At 41.5% G+C, this 23165-nt stretch overlaps 1 protein-coding gene across 14 annotated transcripts; it reads left to right on the top strand.

Moving 5' to 3' along the window:
* The first annotated feature begins 7 nt into the window (after window positions 1-7).
* On the top strand, window positions 8-23165 carry CILK1 (ciliogenesis associated kinase 1). Of its 14 annotated transcripts, none has more exons than XM_040553941.1 (16): window positions 26-187; window positions 430-521; window positions 1442-1542; window positions 5029-5208; window positions 6846-6900; window positions 7667-7788; window positions 9743-9822; window positions 11022-11154; window positions 11606-11777; window positions 12277-12444; window positions 14868-15164; window positions 16196-16386; window positions 16877-17028; window positions 17515-17643; window positions 18978-19091; window positions 19561-23165. In XM_040553941.1, exons 4-16 carry the CDS (start codon window positions 5108-5110, stop codon window positions 19713-19715), a joined length of 1869 nt encoding a protein of 622 aa, XP_040409875.1. In that variant the 5' UTR covers window positions 26-187; window positions 430-521; window positions 1442-1542; window positions 5029-5107; the 3' UTR covers window positions 19716-23165. The 14 variants fall into 14 exon arrangements, with proteins under 14 accessions (XP_040409866.1, XP_040409869.1, XP_040409875.1 ...); XM_040553942.1 differs by having other exon boundaries at window positions 5023-5208; XM_040553933.1 differs by having other exon boundaries at window positions 4950-5208.

Genomic DNA, 23165 nt, shown 5'->3' with positions numbered 1-23165 from the left:
TGTCCCCGCTGGGCGGCGCCATTTTCTCGGCGAGCGGCCCGGGCCTGGGGCCGGGCCCGGCTCCCGCCCGAGGCCGCCGCGGCCCAGCGCGGTGCTGCTGCTGCTGCTGCCGCCGGCACGGGGGGGCCCTGCCCTTTCTGGAGGCCCTTTCTGGAGGCCCTTTCTGGAGGCCCTTTCTGGGCGATGGGTGAGTGGGCCGGGCTAATTAGCAGCTGGCTAACGAAGGGGAGGGGTCGCGGTGGTGGTGTTCAAGCCGTGCGCGTCTCATCGTGCCGTGTCCTCGCCCGCCCGCCTCAGTGAGAAGGTTTTATTGCGAGGGGTGTTGTGTTTGTACGTGGCGTGTTCGGTCAGGTTCTCCAAAATTGGGTGGAAATTGGGTTTTAAATCTGCATAACAGTCTTTGTTGTTTTTTTTTTTTTTTTTCTTCAGGAAAATACCGTCTGTGTGTCTTTACACGTGAGCTGTTAACCCTTATCCATGCCTACAGCCGTGAGGAATGTGTGTCTGTAGTGGGCAGGCAGGTGAGAGCTCAGGCCTGGGCAGTGCTGGCAGGCAACGGGGAGAGTCACCAGAGGGAGTGTAAGGGAGGTGGCACAGCTTTCAAACCAGCCCTTCACCCACTAAACCCGTGGGGAGGAGAGGGAGAAGTAATGGGGCTGGCTGCAGGCACGCCTGTGGAGTTCGTGGTCTCGAGCAACGAGGGCGAGGGGTTGAGGTTGTAGCAGAGCGGCTGAGGTTTTCAGATGCTGCAACGGGTTGTCTGTAACGGGGCTTGTAGTTTGGGCTTGGAGGCAGAGCTGTCAGGCTTTTCTCTTGCCTGGGTGTGTCTGTTCATCGGGGAGTGAGGGAAGCCTGCTTCTAACAACAGAAAAACAGGGTGCTCTGTCATGGGGTTGGACACAAGTACACGTTTATGCTTGTAAGATGTAATAGGGATGACTTAAAGCACAAATCTCTTTTGAATAAGTACACCCAGCTCCAGCTGGCTTCACTGAGAGTCATGCATGCCTATAGAAGGAGATTTAACTCTTTTCTGTTCTCTTGAAATATTATTTTAATGTAAGCAATGTAACTGCTCTGAAGATCAGCCTCTATTTAGATGCGCGGTCTGGGCATCCAGACCTGTCAGGCTTTTTAAACAAACCTCCTTTTAAATGAGTGCACTTCGCTGTAGGATTCCCTGCACAACATAGTACCCAGGGGAGGAGCTGCGTGTGCCATGCTCCTGAGTTCCAAGCCCAGCTCACTTTGTTTTGTAAACCCCAAGCCCCAGGGAAATAACTTTGTGATGTACTTTTAAAACCGAAGTGAAGGCGTGTGAAAAGCAGGTAGGACAGAATTATTGTTACAGTTGGGTCTGGCAGTCAGTCGCTTGAGGCCAATTTTTTTTGTTCTTTGTTTCCCTTGTGTGCCTCCTCCTCCGTCCCTGTGACCCCGCTAGAGTCAGCAGGAGCCTCCGGTGCTCAGGAAGGGCAGGATCAGGCCTTCTGCACAGTAGCAGGAAGACTACAGCTGGGGGACAGCGCTGTGGATGCCTGAGCGGTAACGGGAAAGCAGCTCTCTTCCTGCTGTTTGCTAGCAGTTCCGCAGTTCTGCGTGGCCATACTGTTTTGCTATTTAAACTCATCTCGGAGATGGCAGTGAGGCCAGTCCCCCAGGGATTATCTTCGTGTAATTATACTAAAATCCAGCTGGGCCCTAATCCCTGCTCAGGCTGCCAGCCGGGGCTTGCAGCCAGCCTTCTCCCCCCTCAGTGCCCTCCCTCTTTCGGGCACAGCCGGGAACCTTCCCGGTGCCTGGGGGCCATGGATGCCCCCAGCCCTGCTGGCTGTCTGCTCTCCCTCACTCCCTGTCTCCTGCCCGTGAGGGGAATGGCGCTGGCCTAGCACAGCCGTTGCTACCAGGCGTTACCCCCAGGCCAATGGCCCAAGCACAGCCAGCCTTTAGGGGCCTCTCTCCGCTGGTGTGGGGCTTTTTTTTTTCCCCTGTGGAAGGAGGCAAAGCCGCCCACCGGTGAGTATGGCATGAGGTGGGTGGGTGAGTGCCCGGCAGGGCGAGCTGCAGCTGCAGAGCACTCCTCACTTCTGTTTGAGCACCAGGATGGAGCGGCCCCTGCTCCTTTGCATCGGGGCTGCAAGGCAGAGGAGGCATGTGGAGCCTGTGACTTGTGTCATGATGGCTTTGTAAAGCCTCCTGGGCCCCCTTGTTGCTGATGGAGTCTTCCCCATCACTTATGCATAGTTTTCCCTCTAATGGGGAACCTCATCACCGTTGATAAGAAATATAAGCAGTAGTCAGAGGGACTGCATGGTTTTAAGCCTAGGTCTTTAAACCACACCTTTCTTTATGTGCGCTGCCGGTAGCGCCTCTAGATTATTGCCAACGCGCAGAACAAATCTGGAAAGCCACTTGCTGCCTGTTTGCTGGTGGCGTCTCCCAGCTGGGGCAGGAAAAGGGAGCCAGTTTCGCTTTCAGTTCCCAGAACTGCTGCGCTTCAAACCCGGTAGCTAGAGTGTGTGGAACTGCTGTGGTAGCTCTGCTGTATCCAGATGGGCAAAGGCTTCTTGACATTGAGTTAGTGAAGCTGTCTTCCACTCCAAGATTTTGCAGTTTGTATTTACATCCTCAAACACTGTGAATCTGTCTGGATTGCAGACCTAGGCTAGAATACAGAGCTTGCGCATCGACATAGTTTGTACGTGTCAGAGCTCTACAAACTGCTCGTCAAAGACCTGTGTGCTTTTTTCAGCGGGACTCCACTTCTGTGAAGTTTTAAGGCTAAGGTTTAGATCATTCTGGTAGTTTAAGGTGAGAGCAGAAGGTGATAAGGACAGAATGTAAATCTTGCAAAGGAAAATAGTTTTTTTTAAACCAGTTTCACTAATAAGCTCAACAATAAACGATACTGATAAAATTAACCAAAAAAACACTATTAAGCTTTTGCCTAGAGGATTTTCATACAGGTGGATTTGGGCTTTCATAGGAGCCGTGCTAACTTCTGTGCATCCTAGCATGTTTTTTAACAAGCATTCCTCATTTAAATCTTGACTTTCAGACAGTTTTTTTCTCTACAGGTTCGTTGCCTCCCTTGTATGCGCCAGCAGCATTTCAATTAATTTGTTTGTTCTGGTCACGTTCAACAGCAGAGCTGGAATTTGAAAGATAATTTCTTTCAAGTTCTATGAAAATCGGTGGCTGTTAAAAGCAGAGGGGCTTGAATTCGTATCCCCAGTGAGGAAAAGGCAGTTATGTTCACCACTTCGCCTATTCAAGAGGCAGCAAACAAACGGTAGCCATTGATGACAGCCATTGCAGGTTATTGCTCGCAGCGTCCCGTGATACCAGTAGTTTTGGTTAGCTGTGATTGTCAAGCATAAGGCAAAGGTGCTCTTCCAGTCCGTAGTCACAGTCCCCAGGAAAGGGACGTGTGGATGGTGAGTCGGGGGAGCTTAACAGTCCATGAAGTGCGAGGCATCGCATCTGTTACGATTACAACTTCAGAACCCTTTCACGAGGGGAGTTATGTGCTGAAAAATCCACAAATCTCATCTGTTTTAGTTCAAAGTTACTGTATAAAATGATCTGTCTGGATATTAACCAGCATTACATTTTCAGACTGGGATACCATTCAAAGCTTTATTGCTGTTTGAGATTTGCACTAAGGATCTGAACAAATGCCTGGGAGCAAGGACTTTTGAGTTACCGTCCAGTCACTGACCAGCTGGAGTAAGCAAAGCTTTTTAACCTGGATGCTGAGCGTTGCCTAAACATAGCTTTATTCTGTGCTGGAAAAGCACGAAAAGAAACTGGTACCCCAAAGTGCCATTCAGTCAGGCTCTGTGTTCCTCGGCAAGCAGTACAAAAATGGGATTAGGTCTCCGACATAAACTGCTCAGCCATGGTTCCTTGAGGGAGTGTGTGGGGAGAAGCTGGTACTGCCAGAGGGCAGTTCCTCTTGCCAGTTTTACACGCTTCCTGGTGTCTAAGGTAGGCAGAGGCAGGCTGTTTCTTTTTCATACGTGATGTATAGGATTGTCAAAAAGTGTGTTGTCATTGTATTTCCTAATTTTTGTTTGTTTGTACCAGTATTAATGGGATTGATAGGCCTAGAAGATGAAAACAAAGAATCTTCACGACATCGTGCGTATACAGAGTTGTGACTTTGCACTGATGGCAGTTAGAACGTTTAGACAATATAGTCCCATTATTTTTAAAACCATCATTTGGCTTGTGAAGTAAGGCAAGATGGAGGAGAGAGTTAAGGAAGCCACAAAAAATGTGCAAGTCTTGCTGAAATGGAGGTTACAGAAGGCAAAAGTCACGAGCCAGGAATGTTGCTGTCGTCTGAGAGCTGGACAAAAAAGAAAGCAGGGACCAGACCCTAATTGCAGGGGAACTCTGTTTTATTCCAAATGTGTGATTAACTTACATAGAATAGATCCCATTTATCCTAAAGTAATATAAATTTTAGAAAATATCAGCAGCAATTAAACGAGGGAGTAAGAACTTTCTTGCTTTATTGTCTAACATTCTGGTTTTCATGTGAGCAGCGTCAGGACAAACGGTCTGATAGATAATCTGATGTATCCACTACCAGAGACTGACTGATGCTGAGGGCTACTGTGCAGGAATGCATTTGGCCTTACCTGACATGAGTATAATATTTCAAAATACAAACTATGAGACTTCATCCTGTGCTTTCAGTAACAGTACGTGCCAGTAGGGTTGGCTGCAACCTTGCTGTGAAGTGCTTCTAGCTGTATGTGAGAGAGTACTTGGGGAACACACCCAGTTACCTCCAGGTAAAGGCTGACTGCTTCTCGCTGGGAAACCAAGACAAGTGTTTGTTTATAGCTTACAGGGACTGTTTCTCTGCGGAGAACGGAGTCTGCAAACGAGCGATCTCAGAAGGGTACAGAAATCAAGTGGATTATGTTCTGTGCTTTCAGACCAAAGGCTAAGTCTTGAAAACATGATTCCTGCAACTGTTCACACTGTCCTGAGTGCTCTGTATTTATGCTGCCACAGAAAGAACTGGTTACACTCGGAGGAGAAACACAAGAAACACTAAGGACTGAAATGCGCTTGCAGTTAAAGTATCCTCATCATGAATAGGTACACAACTATCAGACAGCTTGGTGATGGGACCTACGGCTCTGTCCTCCTAGGGAGAAGCATTGAATCTGGGGAGCTAATAGCCATTAAAAAGTAAGTATTTTCGTGTGTTACCTAATGGTGCATGGTCTGGATTTCTCCATTCCGTGATCTGCATCACCTGCTCGTGCTGGTTTAAGCACTTCAGGTTCCACACAGCACGTGTGCTTGCTTGAGCCCTGCCTGCTGCTTCAGTACAAGTCCGTTGTATCCTCCAAAGCCCCAGAAGAAGCACGAGAGGATGAGACACGTAGGCGTACTATAATAGTGCTCAGCTACTGCATGCTGTCAAACATGTACTATGTATATTAGGTAGAGTATTCTGCAGTGCTGTTTGGGAATCTGCAGCCCCTTCCCTGCTGCTTACATGGAGCATACGTTTCATGGTCTGATTTCCAGTCTCATGTTAATACTGCAGTGTAATTGGCTGTAACTTTATATTCTGTTATGTACTGGTCATTTCAGCTCAAGTTCTTCTTAAAATTCCTTGAGAAGCCCACTTGATTTTTATATTCCTTGTCTGCCACTGAGCAATGACCTCAGTTCGTAAATGACTTATTTGTCCTGGTTGTGGTAAGAGACATTACATTGCAATGAAATACTTTTCTGAAATACCAGCCGTGACCCAGAGACATGCTTGTCAAAGGAGCTTTCACTACAATGTCGTTTTGTATGAATAGTCAGTAGCTGGCTTTAGCAACTTTACAAGTTCTCTGTGCTGAGGATGTTTTTCCTGTACCAAACCTCGTCAGAAACACTTCTGATTTTCATTTTGCAACATGGTGGAAACTCAAAAGGTTCAGAACAAACCAAAAGATAGAACTGTTTGCTTACGTGCTAATGCCAACCCATTATTAAGAACAGAAGTGGACTGGTGGCTGAAAGAACAAGACAGTAACTGCATAAACGCTGCTTAAGCAAACAAAAAATGTAAAAGCCTTCAAGAAATGAACGCCATGTCAGTATACTTAAAGTTTTCTAAGCACTGATTCCAAACTGGAAAATTGCTATAGTAATAGGTAGTGATTTATTATTAAAATCTGCTTTGTACAGTTATATCCTGGATTAGGATAGAAAAGATCTGCCACACAGTTTCTTCCTCTTGAAGCAGAGTTGCATGTAAGCTTGAAAGGCAAGGCAAAATTTGAAAAGCAATTGGCTTGATAGATGAAACTAGCAAAGGAGTAGCGGACACTGTAGAATGAAGAAATAAAATTTGTAGGGGAAATGTATAAAAATTACAAAGAAATCAAAATATAGAGCAGAGGAGCAGGTAGAATATGATGAAATTGGAGACCCAGTAATGTGATTTAACTTGGTTTTCAGTAGATTTGTTCCAAAACTTAGTCTGACTCGGTCATAACTGTTGTTGCCCTTGTTCTTCTTACAGCTGGACTCTGCTCCATCACACTGTATACATGAAAGAAAAATAGCATGCCCTGATGTGTTGAAAGGTCTAACATCTTTGCAGAAAGATGCATATGCGAAATAAGGCAATCCTGTATAAGAGTAATGTTCTTAAATTGTACTAGAGCATACTTTGTCTAGAGATGTAAAGTTCTTTGACAAAGGAGATAATACCTTACATTTAGATGAAGAGACTGAATTGTTAAGCTGTAATGAGACATGTGGATCTAAGATTGTAGCTGATGTTGACCACATACTAATTATTTTTCCTTCTACTGTTGTAGAATGAAGAGAAAGTTTTATTCCTGGGAGGAATGCATGAACCTTCGAGAAGTTAAGGTACTTGCTTCATTCAATGGCTGACTTAAACATCAAAGAACCCCGTTACGTTTTTGACTAACACCAAATTCTCTCCACCCCTTTCATCAGAAAGTCTCCCCAGAATTTGCTGTGGAATGTGTCCTTACAGTTCTCTTTCCTGGCTTTGCATTTGAACAGGGTGTCTGTAGTCTTTTCAAAATTCTGTAGCCTTACCAAAAAAGAAATAATCATTTGGTTGTATGGAGCTGCTGCTTCCTTTCAGTGGGTGGCGGGTGAGTGAGTGGGACAGCTTTCATATCACAAAACCTGGAGCTGATCAGTGTGTTTTGCAGAGCTTGAGAACACACGCCTTTCGCTCAGCAGTAACCTTTGTACATGCAGTTGTTTTTTTCTGGATAATTGGTTTGGAGACATAGCATGAAATTCAGACATTACCAAACCTTTAAAGAAAATGTTTTAGGGCTCTCCCTTAATTTCTAGGCTTTGCTGTTACTGTTGCATATGAAAACCTAGGTCACTTTTCTTGCAGTACAATTGTGTTGCTACAACAAGAATGAATGTAGAGTAGAAAATGTAAAAAGAAGGAAAGATGAAGAACCGACAAGAATTTCCAGGGTTTATGTAGCAGCTAATATTTGCAAATCTGGTCTTTATTCTCAGAGCCATCTGATTGTTTAAAATACTAAAGTTTTGAAGCCAAGTTTTTCTGCATCAGTGAAACAGTCTTTTTCTTCCTGTTAGAGTAAGACCCTTTTAAAATCCTGTTTGCATTTTCTACTTCTAGTCGTTGAAGAAACTAAACCATGCCAATGTAGTAAAGCTGAAAGAAGTTATCAGGGAAAATGATCACCTGTATTTTGTGTTTGAATACATGAAGGAAAATCTTTATCAGTTAATGAAAGAAAGGTACGTAACAGCATCGCCCACTCCCAACTGTGTAATGTGCTCGTTCTGCTTACTTTTAACACCCCTGTTACTTTTCAAAGGACTTTGGATCATTTGCTTAGGCTTCGATCACTGTGGTTTAAACTTGTGTTACAGCAGGAGCCGTGGCTTTCACCTTTGAGCATATTACAAACAGTTTAATGAGAGTTCCCAGTGTCTCTTCTCAGATTAGCCTGACAGATGAGTAGGGCACTCTTCTGAGAGTTAGGAACGGTGAATTTCTAACATCCCTCAGGCTGAGAAGGCATTAAATACAGAACTTTTTATTTCTAGGGAAGTACTCCAACTGGCAACACTTTTTCTATTAGAGGCAGATATTACCACCCCTTCTGATAGGGCTTCCTCAAATAAATAAATAAAAAGTGGTTGATGTAGTAATCATGAGAGGTCAAACTGGGGATTGCTTCTAGGAATTTTTTGACTGTTTTTCTTGAAATTTGATCTGACATGTCCAGAGAATACCTATTTTATCTGTCAGTCTTCTCAGCAAATTCTACCTCTTTGATATTTGCTGGAGCATTAACGAAGTCTTAATTTTAGCCTTTGGACCACGATAGGATCCTCCAGAGGATAAGCTGGGGTAAAATAGGTCCCTACTTCGAAATTCTGAAGAAGTCGTTTTCTCTCTATGGACTGTAGAATCAGCCTGTGAGAAGATAGTGATCTTACTCCATTTAGCCAAGTAAGATTACTGTTACATCTCTGTGAATGCTGCATAAATACTTCATAAAATACCTTTTTAAGAATAGAAATACTTACTATGCATGCACAGGCATAGAACAACTTTCACTAAATTGTGCATATGTATGTAGATGCTGATTTTTTAATTAAATGGAATAATGAACCTTGAGAAAATAATTCTAGTGTCTAACAAACCAATTATCGCTAGGAATTATGATAACATTCTTAGAAATGCTTAATATATTCTACCTCCTTATGAAAACAAAAAGGGCAAATGTCTGTAAAGGTATGCAGCACATCATATTCTCTGCAGTTTACCTGGGCCTCAGACTGGTTAGGCATCGCATAAATCAGACCTTTAAGAATGTGGTTTATTTCCTGAAGTCTTAGTTAAAATTGCCAGCCTTGCTTGAAGAGACTGTAGAGGAAATTTGGTTCTTTTTCTGTTGTAATTTAAAAAATAAGCAAGAAGTTATGAACAGCTGACTGTAATAGGTGATTTCACTTTCAAAATATGTGGTGATCTGTTTTTTTGAGGAAGCAAGCTCAGGAATTGAATAAGGCCCAGGTTGCCTTCTTCATTCCCTATTAGGGACTTTCTGTTTAAGTTTATTTTTATTTTTATTTTTTTGGTCATTCCCTGCCCCCAGACCATCTCAACTGTGTTTTGGCACGTGCAGAGGCAGCTGGTCCATGGTTGTTTAATCTTCTCTCGGTAAGAGGGACCATCATTAAAAAGCCTCCTATGGCTGATCTCATCTAAATCTTATGAGAAGCGCCTCTTGTTTTCACCGGTAGGAGATTAGACTTCTTTCTTCAGATAACAGAAGGGAAAGAAGTAGCACATCAGCTGTTAGATAAGAGCAAGGGAAATTGAAAAGTATGATTTGTATATGCTTTAGAGGAGAGGCTGGAAGAATTACTGAATTAACGTGAACCCTTGTTGTCTTGAGGAATGTGCTTGATAACCTGTTCATGTTAAAGTTTGTTTGGCCAATTTATTTTTTTTTAATTCACTGTGCCATATAATCTTAACATAAAATAATATGGCTGTTCTACAAATACTGAGCACGTTTTCTTGGAGCAATAAACTACCCAAAAGTGCTTAAAAAATATGTCTAGTAGTTTTATTGTCATTTTTACCTTTTACCTTTGGTTCATAAAGACAGCATAAGCTAATGTGTGAACTTAATCGTTAATGTCTATTTCCTCTTTTTTTTTTTTTGTCCTACAGAAACAAACTGTTTCCTGAGTCTACAGTTAGGAATATTATGTATCAGATCCTGCAAGGACTTGCATTTATCCATAAACATGGTAAGCTGTGTTTTAGCTCTAAACATTTTGAATTAGAGCAAGATAGTGTCTGTGTAAGGTTTTTGTTTGTTTGTTTTAATGAGTAATAATAACTTTATTAGAGGAATTGGTCAAAAGAATGGCACTAAACTAGAGATTCAGGTTACTGAAAATAGAAGGCAGGCATCCGTGTTTTATAGCTGCCTGATGTTTCAGTTTGGAGGTTTGCTTCATTTCTTTTCTGTAGATTTCTACGTTCTCAAACTGGCAACTGGCCACCTGTAAAACTCGTCTGATGTTAATGGCCATATTCTTGGTAGACTTAGAGGTCTTCTGAGATTGAGAATAAAGGATATGTTATTCCCTTCTTTATTCCCAAGGTACACACAGGTGTCTGTATAAAATGCACATTCTCTGTAAGATACACTTAGTAAAGTCTGAGTAACAAACAGCTTTCATTGTGCAGCTTTACACTTAATTTTTAGAATGACAGTAAAAGCTAAAGCTGATGTATTAGCCAGTAGTGACGAGACCTGCTTAACTGATGATAATAATAAAAAATCCTACTCTCACTCAAAAAAAATCTTAATCGTTAAGATACCTTCATCACCATGTTTTACTTCTTAAAAAAAAAAAAATCTAAACCACCATTTTTTTTTACAGATTGTCAGATGGATCACAACCTACCAGAATACCCAAAAATCTCAAAAAATAAAATATACTCAGAACTGCTGTCTGATAGGGTGACAAGTAACTCAGTGCTTGCAGAGTTAAGTTCTCAGATTAAAAAAAAAAAGAAAAAAAAAGCTTCAAAGTACAGAAAAAACACCTTACATTTTAATTTCTATTGTTTGAAATATCTTTTAGGTAAACATTTTCGTTGGTTTCATTGCACAATTTCTAATCTAATTAGGATAAAACTAATATTAAATGGTGTTAGTTTGTTTGTTTGTTTTTCATTTTAAGGAAGCGACACTTGAAAGATAGCTACCTGACTAAATGGTCTGAATTATTATAAAATAGTTGATTTGTTTATCCTGTTCTTCAGAGTCTGAGTGAACAAGCATTATACAGACTAGCTCTACTGACCATATCAGACTCTGTGTTCAGCTATTCAAGCTTCAGCAATAAGACTTAAATCAAAACAATCCAGGTGGTAAATAAAAGGAACAGCTGGGTGTGGCATCACAGTGCACATCAATATTTCATTTGAATTTTAGGGTTCTTTCACAGAGACTTGAAACCTGAAAACCTCCTGTGCATGGGACCAGAACTTGTGAAAATAGCAGACTTTGGCTTAGCCCGAGAAATCCGATCTAGACCTCCTTACACCGATTACGTATCCACGAGATGGTAAGTGCAAGTATTTGTTTATACTGCGTGAATCTGCAGGTCTTATAATCAAGCCTTTAAATAAATAGTGTAAAATCAGAGCGGAATATAATGCCACTTTTGATTCCTCCTCTTTGTGAAACTTTTAATTAATTTTGGCATAATTCAAAAAGCTTCAATTAGTGCAAGGCAGTTTACAGATGACACCAGTACACGAACTGAGAGGGACCTGATAACACAGGTGGTACATGCTAGGAATGCTGCATGTCAGGAAAGCATAAGAGAATTTACAAGAGCTTATATATAGGTTTTAAATCTTTTTTCTAGGGGAAAAAAAAAAGTCTTAAAAGATAGGAGCTTTTAAGGAGCTATTAACAAAAAAGAGTAGCAGAATGGTTTTGTGTATGACTGTGTTTCCATTGTGTTGATTGTTAGGATTTGTTTCTCTGTTTTTTTCCCCTCTCTCTTACAGGTACAGGGCTCCTGAAGTCCTACTGAGATCCACCAGCTATAGTTCTCCAATAGATATTTGGGCTGTTGGTTGTATAATGGCAGAAGTTTACACGCTGAGGCCTCTCTTCCCAGGTGCCAGTGAAATTGATACTATATTCAAAATTTGCCAGGTGTTGGGGACACCAAAGAAGGTGGGTACAGTGACATTCCACACTGCAATAATAGTAGAGGTATTCTACAATTAATAATAATCAATTTAGCTTTACTTTATGCTTTCTACATAAGTATTATGTATGTATATATAAGTATTATACTATAAAAACTGAAGTGTAGAGGGGGAGAAATAGAGCCCTGAACAGCAAACAAAGTCATCAGACTGATTTATTTTGACATTGAAATTTCCTTATCTTTTGCATATTGCATATAAAGCTAAGCCTTAAGAGGATAAAAATTGGAATCATGGCAGAACTCCTCTCTTGCACACATTTATGCCTTTGTCGTGATCAGATATAAAACAAGACATACCTCCCACTGGAGTTTTGAGTTGAAACTTTCTAGTGAAATCCTTGAAACTTTCTAGAATAGCTGGATGTAGTCTTTTACTGACTGGAGAATATATGCTAGTGTATTTAGGCACTATGGTATTTTACACCTGAACTTACTTTGTGTTTGGAAATCTCATTCTTCCAGAATGACTGGCCTGAAGGCTACCAACTTTCATCCTCCATGAATTTTCGCTGGCCTCAGTGTGTACCTAACAACCTGAAAACCCTCATACCTAACGCTAGCAGCGAAGCAGTGCAGCTTATGAGAGACATGCTGCAGTGGGACCCCAAAAAGCGGCCAACAGCTAGCCAGGTTTGGTTTTGTTTTCTTTTTCTCATCTCCATATGTGACTCTTCTTTCCATTATCGCAAGTCACTTTTTGTAGGCAGTCATTTAACAGTTGCTCAGGGATTCAGTTCTTGGATGGGAAAAGAACATAAGCCAAGAACGATTTCCAAGACAAAGGGGAGTAATTAAAAGGGAGTAATTAATTTGTTGCATGCAGCATCAACTGCATGGGGTGTGTCCTCGATATAATGTGTGACTGCAGTGTATGTCCACCTGAATTAAGTATAACCTAGTTGCTGTGAATTACAGCAGATTGAAGGTAGGATGTCTGGATGCTGGGGCATATAGTATGGTGCTGTACTTGCTTTCGTTGCTGTTGAGATGTGTCACAGAATCACAGAGTGGTTGAGGATAGCAGGGACCTCTGGAGGACATCTGGTCCAATCCCCCTGGTCAAGCAGGGACACCTACAGCAGGGTGCCCAGCACCATGTCCAGACAGCTTTTGTGCATCTCCAAGGATGGAGACTCATCCAGCCTCTCTGTGCCAGTGCTTGGTCACCCTCACAGTAGAGAAGTTTTTGCCAATGTTCAGATGGGAGCTCTTGTCCTCTAGTTTGTGTCCATAGCCTATTGTCCTGTCGCTGGGCACCACTGAAGGGAGCCTGGCTCCATCCTCATTTCACCCTCCTTTTGGGTATTTGTAGGCATTGATAAGATTCCCCGAGCCTTCTCTTCTTCGGGCGGAACAGTCCCAGGTGTCTCAGCCTTTCTGAGTATATGTGGTGCTCCAGTCCCTTACTCGTCTTTGTGGCCCTTTGTTGGTCTTTCTCTTATACTGGGGAGCCCAGAACCAGACACAGAACTCCTGGTGTGGCCTCACCAGTGCTGAGTAGAGGGGAAGGATCATTCCCTCAACCTGCTGGTAACACTTCTTCTAGTGCAGCCCAAGACATTGTTGTCCGCCTTTGCAGTAGGAGCCCATTGCTGGCTCACGTTCAACTTGGTGTCCACCAGGACCCCCAGATCCTTTCCAGGACCCCAAGCTGCTTTCCAGCTGGGTGAGCCCTAGCACATACTGGTGCTTGGGCTCATTTTCTCCCCAGGTGCAGCTCTTGGCAGTTCCCCTTGCTGAACTTCATGAGGTTCCTGTCAGAACACTTCTCCAGCACGTCAAGGTCCCTCTTGTTGTAGCACAACTCTGTGGTGTATCGGCCACTCCTCCCGGATCAGTGACCCCTGGAGTGCACTGACAGCTACTGCTTTCCAACCAGACTTTGTTCCACCGATCACCACCCCCTGGGCCTAGCCATTCAGCCAGCTTTCAGCTCACCTCACTGTTACCCAATCCATCCAGACCACTGTTGTTTAGATAAAGCTAGCTTATGCAAAGCAGTTTGAAGGACAGTCTGGGCTTGATCGCACTGTAGATATGTCCCAACATGTCATATATAACCATAGTCCAGGTATCACATGTACAGCAGTGCTGTTGGTGGTGGTAGCCAGTGGTTTTTAGATAACAGTGCTGTAGTGATAATGCTCAACTAATGAAATACGCAGGGCACCTTTTGAAAAACAGATATTATTCTGGGTTCAAATCTGATTTGACTTCAGTAGGATTGTAGTTGAACCTCTACGATATCAGACCGTCAGTACAAATTCTAATAAAAAGCTTTAAAGTTAATTAAAGCAGTTAAAAAGCAAAATAGATCAAGAAACCACAGAGGTAATGAAAAGCAAAAACACCGAGTATAACTTGGTATTAAGAGCCATTAACAAATAGTTCTTAGCACCTGTTTTGCAATAGGTACAAATACGATGAGGAATCTCAACTTTTAGTAGGTTTTTACAGTGAAAGGTCTTTAGGGAGAGAAAATGAGTATACCTGAAACAGCAAGGTGGGCAGAGATGAATTGCCTTTACTGACAACTCCTTAATTACTTGTAAGGCAGGATAAAGATATTTTACCAACATATCTTCCAAGAAAGAGAAATGCTAATTTTTGTGAGGGATGCGTCCGTTTCACTGGAGAATGGAAGAGATGGAATGTCTGTGGGGTCATTCAAGTCTTGATGGATGAATCTGTGATGACAGTTGCTCGTGCCTTTCCACATAGGAATGTTCACATGCACAGAGACAGAGAACAGTGGAACATGCCCCTAGATTACACGCTCCTGCTTAAGTATTTACCATTCTGCAGAACCTTTTCCTTTTGTGGAGATTCACAGATGATCTGATTACTTGATATCTGTTGAGAATTTTTTTACTGTTGCAGCATTATTCTGAGGTGGATTGTGCTAACTAGGATCTGGTGTTGAGAGACGCACCTTCTACTGTTTTCTACCCCAGAAAAAGGGGAAATAAAATTTGTACTGTCCTCTTAGGGCTAGGGTAAGTTAGAAATGTTGGTTTCCTAAGTTGGATCCTAACCTCTTCATTATGTTTTAGGCACTCCGATATCCATACTTCCAGGTTGGGCATGCCTTGGGTGTTCAGGACCTGGCGAAACAAAAGGAACTCCAGGACAAATCATCTCTGCATATTAAGCCTGTCCCTCCACCACAACCTCCTTCAAAATCCCATGCACGTATTTCTTCACGACCATTTCAACAAAGCCAGGCTTCTCATCATTTGGTCTATCCGTATAAGACAGACAACTCCGGGACTGATCACAGTAACTATTTACAGGAAGACAAGTCTAGCCAGGTTCTTCTTCCTGCAATTCACAATAAGGTTCCTCAGCAGGTAAAGGTCCATCTAGCACATGGATTTTCCTTAACTGTTTTATTTTTTTCTTGCTCTCTTGCATGAGGTTCTCGTACTGTACAAAAAGTACAGGTGATGTAAATAAAGAACAGTTACGACTTTCTGCTGTAAACTGGAAGTTAGTCTGTTGAAATCTAAATCCAATTGCTATAAAACAAGCAAATTGATTTCTTATTTTAAAGCATTTTACGCTTCCCTTTGTTATAAAGGATGATTTTACACGAGTAAAATGATGTACAGGGGTGAGCATATTAATGTGATTGATGCCAGGAATAAAACTATTAAGCTAAATGGTATTGAATTACGTTGGGGGTCTGTTAGCTTAGTCCATTTAAGTCATCCAGTTTACGTAACTAAGACGACCCTTTGGGTTTCTGTACAGGCCATGGAAGACGACGGATTCTTTCAGAGTAAGAACCTGCCATTTATGCTGATTATACAAGGAGAATGGATGCATAAGATAGATGACTAAAGCAGCGTGAACACTTCTGATAAGCAATTGGTCTTAAGCAGAATCTGTACTGGCTGGGTACTGATTTGCTCAAGGTTGAAATGTACAAATACACTTAGGTAGCTGAGGAGACGTAAATTTGTTTCTGCACTGTCCCACAAGGAAAATACGTTCTATAAATGTGCAGGTACAGGCTAGTGGAAACATAAATGTACATGTGGTTTTGTACTCCCAAGAGGGGTTAAGGAATAAAAATCAAGTATGAGCTAGTTGTTCAGAAGTTGTACAGTGAAAGATAAGTAGAATTGGAAATGAGACCCAAGAAATGTATTCTTCTGTCAATGTAAGATATTTTAATATAGAATGAAATGGAGAAGACAAGTAATAAGATCTACAGGCTGCAGATTGTGTTCTTAGTATGTTTAAAGAAAGACTAGATTTCTGCTACAGCTCTGCTATCACTCTTGCCCTTTCAGATAGGAAGAAAAGCTGCTTTGGTTCTATCACCTGGTTTGTGGTGTAACTGTGGGGGTTTTATTCTTTTCAATTATTGTAATAGAAAACATCTGCTGGAACTGAGAACATAAATGGTGAACTTAAACCAAAAGCTAGGCGAAGATGGGGGCATCTTGCTAGAACAGTGAAGAGTTCTGAAGACTGGGATGATTTGGAAGACCTTGATTTTGGCTCTTCTGTCACAAGAGTTGACCTGAAAAACAAAAAGAGGCAGAATGATGAAACTCTTTGTAGGTGAGTTGTTTTTTATTATGTTCATGTGCTATTTGTTCTTACTTTTTGCATAATGTTGCTGTTTATGCTTTCTGTGGATCTAGAAACATACATACTCTAAAAATAATGCTTAAGTCTTTCCAAGTTCATCTTTGAATGTATATTTTCTGTTTCCCGTGTGAAACATTTCAACATATTTCACACACACAAACTGTATCACATGACTCTAAGCTGCATTTTCCATGGATCAGACACAGTAGAGAAAAACTTACTAGGTGATGTATAAAAAACAAGAAAGCAATTTATAAGAGAGCTAGAAGTGTAGATCAGAATTTATGGGGCACTTGTATGGTTTCAGGCTGAAAATATTCCCTGTTGTCTGTGTGTTTATGCTGTAGCAAACACAATGTGAGGAAGTGATTCCTGGAGATGGGATGGAGGAGAGAAGGCCAACTGTGGATAAGCATATGCTATAAGTATTGGACTAAGCGTAGCAATTTTTGGGTTATAGATTTGAAAGCATTTTGGACCTGAAGCCTTCGGATGCTGTTGGCTCTGGCAGCAGTGCACCTTCCCACGTTACCTTCCCTCGGCAGGACACTCCCACGTTGCGAGTTTCTGCAGCAAAGCAGCACTACCTGAGACATTCTAGGTATCTACCTGGTTAGTATCAAATACTTATTTCTTTTTCATCCTGTAATTCCAACAATGGTATGAAATACATTAGGCTTTATCCTTTGAACTTGTGGAAGGGGGGGGCGGTATTACTTAAAGAAAACGAGGAGAGGAAGAGCTTTCTTGCTAATGTAGTTGGCCAATAATGCCAACTACATTTTATCAGTCTAGCAACTGAGTTAAGTCCTGCTTACATGAAGAGGGATAGGATTATTGACATTTCTCCCTCCTATCACATGCTCTTTTATGCTTTTAAGTGTGTTAGAAAATATCTGTTAATGTGCCAGGCTATTCCCTGGTTCCCTAAGAAGGATATGACTGATCTTCTAAACTGAAAGAGAAAATGCCCTTAACTTGTCTCATGAATGTTCACGGAACCAAACAATTGCTCTAAGATTGCGTATCAGATGGAACGCATGCAAGCCTGTGTAATCAGAGATTTTCAGTGTGGTAATTGTTGTGTTTTTGCAATAGGAGTAAACACAAGGAATAGCTTAGTCTCCACTTCGAGCAAAGAGTCTGTTCCATCTAATCCCTGGCCCAGTTCTGGTTTGCCTGGGAAAGCTTCAGGTTTGGGGGGAAGTATTAACAGGATAAATTCAGGTAAGATGTCTCTACAATTCCAAATAGCTGTATATTGGGGTCAACCATTTCTAGTACGTTGTCATCTCCAAGGATACTTGCTGCTGGGCCTGTTCTTCTTAAGTCCAGTAATGAGCAGTGCTCCTTGGTTTGGAGATCACATGAAACTAAACCATAGTCGTTTCTTCTAATGAATCCCTGAAAGTCTGTTTTGAAGTACAACATGCGTAGAAGGATGGACAGCTTCGGTCTGTTCAACCTGAAATACTTCATCTAGCCTTTAATTTCTTTTTGCCAGTTTTTGTAAGTCATATTTTCAGGTTTCAGAGTTATTTTAGCCTAGCTGTTGCATAAGTAACTGTCACAAAGGAGAAGACTGGTCCAAATTGAAATAGCCATACACACCACTCTTGTTATGTGAATAATAATCTATCATCTATCATCATGTCTTTTAATTGATGCTGTTTAAAATAGTGGAATAACTGTAGCTTTAAAAAAATAAGACAAAAAGCAAAACACTTCAATTTTTTGTCTTCAACTATCTTTTGACATTTGGTATTTCAGGTATTTAATCCCTATTACTGGATTTGAAGTAATTATTTTGTAGATTTTAACATTAGATTTTACCAGATATACTTAAACATGTTGACCTTTCTAAATTGTACCTGTTTTTTCCCCTCTCTAATCTCTCCTGTCTTCATGTTTTCACGTGATGTTACAGTTCTGCAGTGTGGTACTTGTTTTGTGTATGTTCTTATGAAAACGTTAGATTGAGAAATTTTCTGTTGATTCTTGTTCCAGTTCTTAAAGGTTATCTAAAGGGGTCAGTCAAATCTGTTCTTGCTCATGTTAAGGACAAGTTTGGTATCTGACTTCCCAGATTTGGAACATGAATTTGTCACAGTTTATTAAATGGCACTCTTGCTGGCTTCAGTAGAAGCTTTGGGTAGCGTCAGGGTGCCAGACTCTCTGTATCCAGCTTAGAAATCAAGAGTGGTTGCTGAAAGCCAAAGTAATTCCAACTGAAATGTTGGATCTTGAAAGTTTTGAGAAACCTTGAAAAAAGGTGCTAATCTATTTCTGAAGCTGGGATGTCAGGGAAAAGCAGAAATAGCCTTACCAGGAGTGCGGTTGGTACCTGTTTTTGTCTTTAATACAGTCTGTTGCTGACGCTCTCCTGAACACAGACATATAGAGGATCTGTGGATTTCTGTCTTCAGCAAAGTTCCTGTTTCCATCAGTCCATGATCAGCCTTGATCTCAAATATGGCCAATTAATTTACACATTTGTCAGCAGGTAGTAGTAAAGGAGATCTGTTGTATCGACCTCCAATGTTTCTTGCCATTTCTTTCAGGTCCCATAGGATCAAGTGGTCTAAGTAGTGGTTATATCCCTTCGTTTCTGAAGAAGGAAGTAGGCTCTGCTGGGCAGAGGGTTCAGTTAGCACCAATTGCGGATCCATCTTCTAGTAAGTATAGTGCCAACATCGTCTCGGTCCCTTGCTCATTAGCTTAGTTATGCTGTATACATGCAGCACTGAATTACATATCTTTGCTTTACTTTGTTCCAGTCTGTCAAATATTTACAATAGTTCATAGTCTTCCTGAACTTCATATGGAGAAGGTTTATTTTTTGGTGTATGAATTACGTGTTTTTATCCACAGCTGTTAGCCAGTAAGCATACTTCAGTGGATCCTAGAGTCTGCTGTGAGAGCTGGCACGGAATTCACACTTGTCAAATCCAAGACATAGATACTCCTTGTATGATAAGGGTTTAGGGATTGGATCCACTGGTGTTTCACATCAGCAAACTCTATTCAAAAAAAGAATGCTTGTTTCTTCAAGAAGTGATGTTCTAGACCTGCATCCAGTTGTTTTCCAATGTGGACAGCTACTCACCAAACCTTTATCTCCCGGTGTTTTCTTTTGCCCCTTAGATTATGCTTCTCCGAAGTCGGTAAGACCCCATCCTGGACGGCCCTCATTCAATTCCCCATCAAAAAGCACACCAAGGTTAATGCCTCTCCCGCCACCAGCTCAGCCGATTCACGGCCGCGTTGACTGGTCTGCAAAGTACGGTGCTAACCGGTGACGTGTGGAAAAACTTTCTAAACCAGTGTATATTTCCCATGAAATGGTGACTAACACAAGACAATTTTATATTGTTTTGTATACCTGTAAATTTAAAAGAAACAGATCTTCTATGGTTGAGACCTTTTTGAAGGTGTTTTTTTAACTTTTATTTGTATTAATTTGGATGCAATCTTGTACTTTTTTTGTATGAAATTGTTTTATTATATAATTGGGTCCAATTATTTTCATAACAAAATCATTTTGTATATATGGTTGAGGGGTCTTGGCATTTTTATATGATAAATTTTTATATAAAACTTTTTTAAAATTTAACTTTTCCTTTATTGGATTCAGCTATTTTATAAAAGTGGGTTTTAAAAAAAAAAAGCAAAGTGGTGCAATACTCCAGTGGAAGAGTAGTGAGGAAGGGGCATTCATTAGATATTTTTGGAAGTTTATATGCTAAATGAGGCTTTATAATTTCAGCAGTGTCACATCCTGATGCCATGCTGTTGTTGTACACTCATTTGCTTTGTATTGACATCAATGAGTAGGGATGCGTAACAGTGTAAACTCTCCTTTGCATCCACTGAGAGACTGCTGGAAGTCAGTGGGAAGCTTTGTTGTTGTTGTATTTATTTTTACCTTTACAAGGTTTTTGTTGGACTGCTGTCCAGCTTTCTAGTCCCATTCTTTTTCTTTTACCAGATCTTGGTAGTCTTCTTTAGTAAAGAGTATTCAGTAGATTTGTTTTCTGATGCTTGTTTGTCCTGTTTCAAAGTTACCTCTTGGTGTTGTTCACTATGAAACAGAATGGGGACCTACCTCTGTTAAATTCATCGAAATGTTTCCTAATGACTTCTAAGGAGAAAAAGTAGATTCTGCTTTTTTGTCTTTGTTGGGAATATAAGATGCAAAGACAGATTTAAGACAGTATTGACAATTACAAAGCTAGTTTCACAGTAACAAAGTATTAGTGAGATACCAGCAGCAGAGTTTAAGGAAGCAGTATCTATTGCGTTGACTTAATTTTTATAACTGTTTTAAATCACTTTTGGGAAAAACATAAATCTGGGGGAAATGAATCAGTTTAAGGTTCCGTTCTGCTTTTCAGTAGGTCTTCACTGCAATGTGAAGAGTATGTCCTCCGTTCTGTAAATTAGGCCCCCAGACTCTACTGGGAAAAACTGGGACCTTACCTCATTGTACTAAAAAAACATTCTAAAATTGTGATTGATTCACTGAAACCATTTAACTGGGTTTATAGGAGAGCACAAATGAGCAGGTTATAGACAAAGGAGAATAGCCCCATAGCCTGGGTTATTTCTGCACTGGAAAGGAGTGCCAGAGTTCAGCCAGCAGCAAAAGGTTTGTTTTGATCGCAGTCAGCATTTGGGTGTTCCTGCAGCTCCTTCCACAGAAGGTTAGCCCTGTAGATAAAACAGTGCTGTGGGAGAACGTCTTTTATAGCTGCGCTTTGGAAAAGCGCCGTCAAAGCTGAAGTGTGCTGTGAAATCACATCTTCCCGCAGAAGTGTATAGAAATGCTTAGCTCTGGGAAACCTCACCTGAACTCATTTTATGAACAGATCGGGCAGATCTTAAATTTGGGAGACTTAGATCCAGCCTAAAGGGATCAGAGCAGGTACTGTTCTCGGCATCTGGCCATCTGAAGGAAACAAAGGGCTAGTGTGTGAGTGCGATCCTCCCTGTGGGATCTGCCTGCACCCACAAGGGGCACCCACTGCGGACTGGAGGCTGGTGGAATGCACTGGCGTCTTCAGTTCTTTCCATGGAGAACATACAGGACTCAGGAAACAGGACCCTAGAGTAGGCTGCTGGCTCAGTGCTACGGGGGACCGTGAGGGGCACTGGACAGTGTTTGCTTTAACAAACTCAGTCCACAATGAGACAGTACAAGGCAAAAAAGGAGCAGAAGGCTCTGTGCATTATAAAGGTATACATATAAGACTTATATGTGCCACGGACATGTCCAGCTACCCTAATTACTTGTTACGAACAAGTACTAACTCCAAACCATACGTAACTGCTTCCAGAGCAGTGATGCCAACGCGTAGCAGTGACCTAAAGCAGCCATTCCAACTCTGGAGCACACACTGTCGTCGTCTTGGCTGAGTGGAAAGGGAAATACGTATGTTTGTGTTAGAACTGGAAAGATAGTTGTTTCTCTTGTTGGAAATAAATACCTGTATTTATGTCTAGATATCATTTAATTTATTTTATCGCTGAATAATCAGTTCAAGAGGAAATACCCTGAACCTGATCTAAGTATCCTTAGACCGAAGTAAGCAATTTCAGTAGTCTGTTTCATGCATATAATTCCTATTAATGGAAGCAGGAGACAAGTCACAAGAACGGGCTGCAGAGGCTTGGATTCATCCTACCTAACCACTGCTGCCTAAGCATGAGCTGATTCTCTAAACCAGAGGTAAGTGAGAATCACTCTCGAGAAACTCAGCTCGCCTGAGAACTTCATAGCCCCCTGGATATGCACGGGTCTCTCCCCGCTAACGGTGGGGACTACTCAGCATGCTTAACATGGTACACGGTGAATCTGGACCTGGCCTGTAATCTCTGAACTTTTATCAGCCCAGCCCTGCAGCGGTGAACCTGAATATGGCATTCAGGTTTTAGTCAGCCCAGCAAAAGTATTAGAAAAATAGTATTAAACTTTTTTTGGCACAACGCCCCCTCTCCTGAAAGAAAAAAGCCATTATTTTTGAGGGAAAAAAGCTAATAATCTTTGACATTCAGAATGATTTCTAGTTTTAACTTAGTTGGATGGAAAACTTGTGAAGTATTAGTATATTGGCAGCACTCTTGTAGCCTTTACTCAAGCAGATTCCTACAGATGTTGGAGAAAGTTCTTTCTGAGCTAGGACTGACTTGGCTGAGCAGCATATCATGCTGTGTTCTCACTGTGCAGCACAGGTGGGAAAGACGTTACTCTGGTTGTTACACTGAAATCTGGGCAAGCAGCATATCAGAATTTATCATATGTAGTCTACTACTTTGTGTCTTAACGTTTAGCAGCTTCTTTGTGCAAAATGTTGCTCGAATTCTGCTGTCTACTTTTTCCCTGCCTTATGCATAGCGTGTAATGGCTGTTGGAAATAAAGGAGCCTGACAGTGGATCATTCACCTCTGTAATCCAGGTTTTCGTAAAAGTCTGTGTGAGTGCCATGATGTTAGCCAAAAAAAACCCACACCACCAATTCCGTGGTATTTCCGTGTCTAATAAGGCTGTTGTTGTGAATAGGGTCTTCCAGAAGGAGAGGAGAATGTTTCTGAGCTTCTGTGGAAGAAGAGGGTGGAATTGTTGATGTGAATACGATCATGAAGAAGTAATGGTTCTTGTTCCTTCAGTGTTTTTGTTCAAAACTGTTGCAAATGTTTTCTTTTCTTCTGTGTCAAGTCTCCTGCCCAGAATAAAGTTACTATTGAAGAAA

The sequence above is a fragment of the Cygnus olor genome, chromosome 3, assembly GCF_009769625.2.
Source record: "Cygnus olor isolate bCygOlo1 chromosome 3, bCygOlo1.pri.v2, whole genome shotgun sequence".
Taxonomy (NCBI): domain Eukaryota; kingdom Metazoa; phylum Chordata; class Aves; order Anseriformes; family Anatidae; genus Cygnus; species Cygnus olor.
Note: the sequence above shows the minus strand (reverse complement) of the source record. Positions and strands in the feature narration are given on the sequence as shown.

Coding starts and splice junctions, on each gene's coding strand:
- CILK1 (XM_040553932.1), top strand. CDS start 5,108: ATGAATAGGTACACAACTATCAGACAGCTTGGTGATGGGACCTACGGC. Junction 11,778..12,276: donor TGTTGGGGACACCAAAGAAG/GTGGGTACAGTG, acceptor TCATTCTTCCAG/AATGACTGGCCTGAAGGCTA. Junction 17,029..17,514: donor ACATTCTAGGTATCTACCTG/GTTAGTATCAAA, acceptor TTTTTGCAATAG/GAGTAAACACAAGGAATAGC.